Genomic DNA, 8118 nt, shown 5'->3' with positions numbered 1-8118 from the left:
GATTATGCCAAAATTCCATGTTTTCCGTCCCGTTTTTGCTCATTTCTCGGAGGGGTTAAAATGAGCGAGAACGCTCATTTGTACATCATTCTAGAGAGAACTAAATGGCCTTCTTAGAAAGTGAACCATCGATAATGAAATGTTGCAGTTTTCTCAAAAAATGCTTGAATTCAAGAAGTTTTAGATTTGCGTGATATTTGAAACTACTGAAACCAGACACTGAAGAGTAACATTATCCACTATGGTGGCACTGAAATGGGAACAGTACGAAAGTGTGATTCACATGCTTTTATCCTCTCACACAGACACCGGTTTTTATGGTTGCGCCAGGTGAAAGTTTCGAATGTTGAGAACTTCTTCAACTCGGTGGCAACCCTCCAGCCATCACGTGCACAAAATCCCCCACCATTTCCGTTGCAACATGACGCACGATTCGTCTATTTCGCACTTCGATACAAATTGCCGCATATTTTATTAGTTGCACACACCTGGGGATAAGGTTTCAGGTGGATTGAATGTGCAGAATGCGACTTAGCTTATGATTGGAAAAACAAACAAGATAGCCAAGAATGGTGTGTCGCAATCGCCCAGTAGATTATCTGCGGCTTAATGCGAAACACACCCATCGATCGGAGAAAACGTGTTGATCATCAGGCTTTCCTCCAAGCCTGAACAACCTGAATTCCATCATTATGGGCTTCAATCGCGCCAATGAAATCAATCAATGCAAGGCAATTTGGCCACAAATTCGGGCAGAAAATGTTATTTTTGCTTGCTTGAGTTTCGGATTTTTTCGTTTCTTTTTGTATGTTTTTGGCGAATGAGCGTACTTTTCTATTTGTTGCTGAACATGTTAATTTTATTTGGATTTGTCGTCATTGTTGCGGCATTTTTAGTTATTTCTCAAACGTTGGTATCGTAAAAACCCGGTAATTTCGAAAAAATGTTCTTCTTGCTCAGGAAAAGTTTCGCTTTGGTGTTTTGCTCGTTAGAAATTGCATTTCTTCAAAACTGTTGCAGTTTGGGAAACGTTTGTTGCGGCACACACAAAATTTTGGAAAATTTTCAGCCAAAAATCAAAATTTCACATGCGTGTTTTTTTAGCTCAATCGATTCCTTTCGACGTAAGAAGGTCACAAATGTGCATTTATAAAGCGTTTGGGTCAATAATAAGGATGAAATCGTCGGCTAAAGATCGTGAACGCTCAAAAAACGCTTAAAATGTGCCGAAAATGTCGATTATTTCGGATCTGAAACTTCTAGTATGTTTTTCAATGAGTTCGATGCATTTCTCGCGTCCGTGAGCTGAAAATAATGTAAAATCAAGGCATTTTGAGAATATCTTCATTTTGTAAAAAAATGTCGGCCAAAAATCAGAATTTCACATGCGGGTTTTTTGAGCTCAATCGATTTGTTTTCACGAATTTGGCTACTAACGAGTGAATTAGTTGATAGTTGAACCATCGCTTCTCTTATTCGATTTTATACATTAGAGTCGACCAGTGGCGTATCGCGACAAAGAAATTGGCCAAAAGCGCCCAAGCCTAAGCCTCATTAAACAACCGAAGATTTTTCACCAAACACCCTGTATTGCAAGCAAATCAGGCCCAATTTCAATCAACGAGCATCCAGACAACAATCAGACCCGATTAGGCAAAGAACAGCCGCGATTGGTTGGGCAAATATTGACATACAAATGTCTATTTGCTTTGCAAAACGACTGTTGAATGTCAAGATGACAAAACGGTTATTCGCGAGTTCAAAAGTCCAGACGCCCCCCGGGGGGCTAAAATTGCAACTACCAGTTAAGTAGTAATTTGACACTTGTTCGTTGACATCTGATTGTGATTTGGTTTGATCTAATCAAGTTTTTGCGAGCTTTTAAAGAAATCAGATCTTAGACTGTCCAAGTATTGTTTTATGTTACAAATGTCATCAACTCCAATAAATGTACAAGTGTGACAAGTGGCAACTGTCACTCGACAGCCAGTAACTTGACGTTTGACAGCGCCCCTATCGGTAGATGAACTAGCCAATGCCCATCCAGGCGCATGTACAGGGTGAAAACGAAAACTAACCCACACTAAGAGTAGGCACTACCCGGTACGGTACATGTTTGGCATTAAAACTTGAAAAATCTTTCTGAGCTCGTGTTCAAGCGTGTACGTTTGAAACTGCAATGAAAGACGAGCTTTCTAGTGTAGGCATTTAAGAAATCGGCGCTGGTAAAGATGAACTTCACGTTGCAGTCAAGTGTAATTACTTGCAGACATTAAACGTTTCTGGGTCAGAGCCGATTTTATCCGTTTTCTTTACTTGCGGGGCCATTAAAAAGCGATTTTCCGCCGACTGGTGCCATCACACTGATATGCTGATAATCAGGCCATTGTTTACATTTCGTTAAAAATATCTCAGTTTTATTGTTGAATACTTGCAACTACCCCCCGTATATCGGTTCATTGCGATTGACGACGTGACATCAAACCGCGCCAATTTAAACCCAATCAACGTGGTTTCGACAAACAGGTTTCGATAATGAGGTTTTTTTGAGTGCCTAAAATCCAAAACCGCCTCATCCTCCGTTGAGGCTCGACTCGGCTTGATTGACTTTTGAATCAAACAAAAACAAACTGAACAGCGGATTTATCGAAGGCCTTTGGTACCGTTCTCGAGCCTTAAGAATACACTCAACACTTTCACAGAACAGTTTGAGGGAAAATAAACTCGGGGGGCGAACAGACACGACGCGATGTTGCGAGCTAACCTAAAAAAACCGCCGAAACCGTCCAAAAATCCAGAGGGCATCGACTCAGCACTGCACGAGCGCCATTCAAGGAGCAACTTGTTTGCGCGATTTTTGGCCAATTTTTGACCGAAAATTTGGCGAAAACGAAACGTCGAACATTTACCCGACCAGACACTGAACACAACCGAATAAGTTGCTGACTGGTTTCTCTCGGCGACACACAAAGCACGACAACCAACCAACCACCTTGTGGAGTTCGGCCTTGTTGCCGCTTTTTGTGAACCGTCTGGACTAAAATGCGCGTCGTTTTCAACGAGTTTTCGTTGGGAAGAATTCCACTGTTACAAAGTCTTTTATAGGATGGTACGATGATTCGACAGTATTTCTATTGTCAGTTCGTATATATATATACGTACGTATCTGTCAGTTCGTACGACGGCGGACGAATTGACAGATCTCCAACCAGGGGCGGATCCAGCTATAAAGTCAGGGGGGGGGTTATGTAGAAAAAATACAGTCTTCTGTTATCTATGAAATTAGAAAATTGATCGTCGTTTTGTGCAAGGGTGGCGCAAGATTATTGCAAAATTTCATGTTTTTCGTCCCGTTTTGCATGTTTCTCGGAAGCAAAATGAGCAAGAACGCTCATTTGTACATCATTCTAGACAGAAATCAATGGCCTTTTTAGAAAGTGAACCATGGATGGGGAAAAGTTGGCAGTTTTCTCAAAAAAGGCTTGAATTCAAGAAGTTTGTGATTTGCGTGGTTTTTTTTGAGTTGCAAAATCCACTTGAAAATGACGCTGCTTTTTTCGAAGTTTCTCAAGAACCATTCGAGCCACACAATTCGTTTTGGCATCGTTGGATAGAGAATGGAAAACTCGATTCAGTCGTAACCCCCATGACCCCCCCTGGATCCGCTCTTGCCTCCAACCAATAGAAATACTGTCTAATTATCGTACCATCCTTCAAACGGATGCACTCTTGGGAACAAGTAATTGAAGCGGCAACGCAGCCTCGATTCTGCTCTCCATTCGTTTAGGCGGCGCTGGCCGGTAAGCGAATTGTAATAATTCGATAAGAGATAAAAAAGAGTACGCAGATGCGGATCTATTGCAGACTTGAAGATGGCCGGAAAAATCGAAACTCTCAACCCCCGGAAACTTACCGTTTTAGAAAAACCTGATTTGGAACAGTTGTGGGTCTCTTTGGTTTGCTGCTTTGGTTTTGAGCGGTTTTTGGTTGATGTGGCAACAGGTTATTGAGCGACAGAGTGGAGGATTGAGCCTGGAATAGAGAAGCGACATGTAAAAACGCGCAGTCGGATTGTCGCTTGTTTCCCGCCCATACCTTTTCCTTCGATGGGTCACTTTCCTTCCTGTAAGTTACAGCTTTCGGGTGCAAGCTGGCAACGGCAACATCCCCGCCAACATTTTCCTTCCCTCTCCTTCTCAGGCTGCCTGGCCGCTGAGTTTGCAGGGCAATGTTGGCATTGTTGTCAACCCTTCGAGTCGCATCGGTAACTTTACTTCTTTTGTTTTTGGTTGATGGGTCAAGGCCCGCGTAAAACGTCGCCGCCCTGGTCGAATTCGCAGGCCTGAAAAAGCAAATCGGAAAAAACTAGTAAAAAGTTTTTAAAAAGTAAAAAAAAGTAGAAAGGGGGCACCCGGGTTTGAACCGGGGACCTCTCGATCTGCAGTCGAATGCTCTACCACTGAGCTATACCCCCACGAGTTAAGCAATTTGCGTGACATCCTGAAGACCTAAGTGTATACAATGAGTGAAAAACCCACACCTTGTTGAGGTTTTTTTCGTGGCATTTACCAGGAAATTTTTTAAGTGGTTTGCTAACAACATCGCAAAAGGGTTCAGTTCAATTGTTAACAAGTGTATATTTTCCTGACTGTATTTCAACTTAATTCAAAAGAAATTCCTGGGTTCCAGTCAATTTTATATTTTATTGTTATTTGTTTTAATTTCTTTTGAATTGTTAACAAGGCAAATCAAGTACCTACACAATTGAAAATGTTTTTAACACCTACAAAGGTTCAAAAATAAGCATTTACCTGCTAACATCAGTTGGCGGTTTCCGGGCCTTATCCGACTTGGCTGCTTTCGCCTTCTGAAAAAAGCAAAAAAGTGCATAATTTCCCTGTTAGAAACCTGCCAAACTGCGACAAAGCAGGGAAAACCGGTTTCCCGACTTCTTCGCGTTGAACAACTTCCAAATAATCTTATCGCTGTTTCTATTGGCGCACCTTGCTAAACAAACCGTCCAGAAATCCCATACTACATCAAGATATTGCCAAGTCGCGCGATGCAATTCACCTAAAAAGGCTCTTAAAAACACTTCACGCCCAAAAATTACGTATTTGCTCGATTGCCTAGGCGTTACGCGTAAAACTTTTGAAAACAAAGCTCATCTAGTCGACATCATCCACAAGATGAGGCCCGTAAAGCCACCGCTTTATCTTATCATCCAGGCTGTAAACAATATCCAAGATTGTTTATCAGCTCGTCGCTGTTTGATTAGTCATTGCAGGAATTCAGCTTCAGCTGCTTGATAATGTCGTCTAGGGTGACCAATTCTTTGCGGGTGCTTGATGGAACGTGGACTCAAACATGCACCAAATTGTCCAAAATCTTTCCTTTCTGTATGCTATGGCGAATGCGCGCGCGTTTTTACCGGCAGAATTTGTTATTGTGCGGTGCCAACCTTGTAAAGGCGCTCAGATTCTAAACAAACAATTGCTGCTAATGATTGGGCGCCGTTTCCGATCAATCGCCAATTGAATAGACGATAATGTAATCCTGTTTCAATTAATTTGCCAGCCGAAAACAAAAGTGCCGCACCGAAAAAATGAACAACAAAAACCAGTCGTAATAATAATTGGAAACCGATAAGTATTAATCATAACAATTTGCATAACGCTCAATGCCCACATAGCGCAAAGCCGCCTTGGCCAAGGTGCCATTCATACCATCGAGGCATTTTTGCGCCACATTAAAGTCGATTTGTTTGGTTTATTAACAATCGCGTTTTCGATAGCATTAGTAAAGCCGCTGTTATCAACCGTTCCAAGTCCAACCAGCTCCAGAGGATTAATTAATTTTGCTTGTTGTAAATGTGGAGACTAATTACCGGTTGAGTCGAATGCAAACGATTTAATAACTTGAATTAATGTGATCTATGTTGGGGAGCGGGCAATTAAACTGCCAATTAACCGAATAATTAATCCTAATAGAAGTGCAATTTCATTCAGTTTGGGTTGGTTTGGGTTCGCAAACACTCCAAACTTTGGACGGTTTCCATTGTGAATGTATGATAAAGGAGAGCGTTGGAGAAGAAACGTTACTTTCACCCTTTCACCGGCGTGTACTGAAATCCCGCTAGAAACAAAAATTGGTTGGTGGAGAAAAACGGTCCAAGCGTTAGTTAGGAAAACTTTTGAAATGTTCGAAAATCGCTCCAATCCCTCCAAAGGTGCATGAGTTAGAGACGCTTGGGACGATTTGGAGAAACCAACTGGTCCAACTAATTACACAGAGATCGCAATATTCGGATCAGTTTCATTGTTCCAAAACAGGTAGCACGCGGTGGGATTCTGTTCTGGTATCGTTTGCGGCAACATGTTTTTTTCTTCTCCAGCTGTTACGAAACGAAAATCCGATCCGAAGGCAGATAAAAGTGCTGTGGCCGAACAATGGAAGCGTAGTGGTAATGTGGACGGATCAATGGTGTTACGGCAACGCCATGCAATGCCAATGATAATTTTGCACTAGATGATGGACAATTGCTTAGGCGAACCGTTTTTCGTTTATATTACACTTAGTCGGATCCTCGTTAATTTCTCCGTGGAAAGAGCATTGCAATGCCATTTGGCATTCGCCAGCCGACTTGAAATGCCATCAAGCGCAATTTCGTCCTAATTGTTCTCAGTTTCTATAGTTATCGGCATTTATAATTAGCCGACTTTGACATCAAAATAGACAGGCAAATGAAAGCACCAGCCTGGCCCGAAGAGCAGTCAATACCCGGCAAAGTGATTATAAATGCCTGGCTAGCTGTGAACTATAAATGCGCATCAAAAAACTTTTCCTCGTGCGGCATGAGAACGGGAAAAGGCTTTTTGATGCGCATTTATAACATTTTAATCACTTTGCCACGTATTGACTGCTGTCCAAGCCAGTCTTTTTTTCACAAACTGTTTGTTGGGTATTTCGCCTCAAAAATTTTTGTCTTTAAAAAAGACAGAATTTCAATTTCATCAAAATTCTGTCTTTTTTAAAGACAAACATTTTTGAGGCGAAATCCCCAACAAACAGTTTGCGAACAAATGAATCCGCCTCAACAATATAGAACTCCTCGCCTGTCTCATAACGCTAATAGCCCGTATGTGCGCAATTTAAATAGAGAACACTTCCTATGCAAAGACAAATTTCCATGTGACGATCGCCTGCCATAAAAGGCCGTCGAAAAATCGGCATGGATTAACATTCAAAGCGGATTCATTTGCCATCTAACTCTTTGCGTCGTAGTTTATTTTTGAAGATTACGGCACTAACAGTACTGCTAGGCCAGCGCCATTTGCATACCAAGTGACATGATAGCACAGTTTTTGTGCCATGCACATTCCGCTCGCTTGATTAAACCAACCAAATCGATGTTTAATGCCCTGTGCACTAGGCAGGCAATCATCGTTTGGCCGTCCCTCTGAGCAAATTTCGCGATCACCCTCGTAACCCGGCCGGGTGGGACAAGGACGACCTTTCCGCCACCCGAACGCAAGTCGCGCTCACCCCTGGCCACGCAACGAAAGCAGCCGAACGCCTTCCAACGGGGCCCGAATGGCCCAACCACCTTACCGGGTGTGTCTAAGAAGTAGATCAATTTCCCTACACCCTGATCAGTGGAACGCTTGAATGCTTCATCGGGTTTATGCGTCATAATTACGTGAGGTAATGGGGTATTGCTGATGATGATGGTTCGGTTCTGCTCTATGAAGCATTTGTTGCAATAATGAGCCCGCTGGATTGTTTTCGCCCGGTTCACGATGGTGCCTGCACGTGGTTCCGTTGCATAATCGATCGCAATTTGTGCCCCGTTATCTTTGAGGCTCCGATGCACAAGTATTGGAATAAATTGAGCCAAACAACTGCAGGGGCGGATGCAGCTTTAAAGTCATGGGGGGGGGGTTATGTAAAAAAAATACAGTCTTCTGTTGTCTATGAAATTAGGAAAATTATCGTCGTTTTGTGCAAGGGTGGCGCAAGATAATTGCAAAATTTCATGTTTTCCGTCCTGTTTTGCATGTTTCTCGGAAGCAAAATGAGCAAGAACGCTCGTTTTTACATCATTCCAGAGATAACTAA

The 8118-nt window shown here is 42.4% G+C and overlaps 1 protein-coding gene and 1 non-coding gene across 10 annotated transcripts in view; both read right to left on the bottom strand.

The window, feature by feature from the left end:
- The window catches only part of LOC109542986 (centromere-associated protein E), a 23457-nt gene that overhangs the window by 13056 nt on the left and 2283 nt on the right, over nucleotides 1-8118 (bottom strand). For 3 of the 9 annotated variants that reach the window (XM_048666081.1, XM_019912467.2, XM_019912468.2), the window contains exon 1: nucleotides 2664-2996. Coding sequence is in view for 2 of the 9 variants with exons in the window: in XM_019912465.2 (XP_019768024.2) it covers nucleotides 3914-4032; nucleotides 4096-4342; nucleotides 4812-4867; nucleotides 5004-5033 (452 nt within the window). In the remaining 7 variants the exon portion in view is untranslated. Of the gene's footprint in view, nucleotides 1-2631; nucleotides 2997-3913; nucleotides 4033-4095; nucleotides 4343-4811; nucleotides 4868-5003; nucleotides 5209-8118 lie in introns of those variants that run through there. The other 6 variants (XM_048666084.1, XM_019912470.2, XM_019912471.2 and 3 more) reach the window with 4 other exon arrangements.
- Trnac-gca lies at nucleotides 4403-4474 on the bottom strand. Its single transcript has one exon. It is a non-coding gene; the product is annotated as a tRNA-Cys (tRNA).

This window comes from Dendroctonus ponderosae, unplaced genomic scaffold (assembly GCF_020466585.1).
Source record: "Dendroctonus ponderosae isolate FM_Combo_2020 unplaced genomic scaffold, Dpon_F_20191213v2 Dpon_F_20191213_4, whole genome shotgun sequence".
Classification (NCBI taxonomy): Eukaryota; Metazoa; Arthropoda; class Insecta; order Coleoptera; family Curculionidae; genus Dendroctonus; species Dendroctonus ponderosae.
Note: the sequence above shows the minus strand (reverse complement) of the source record. Positions and strands in the feature narration are given on the sequence as shown.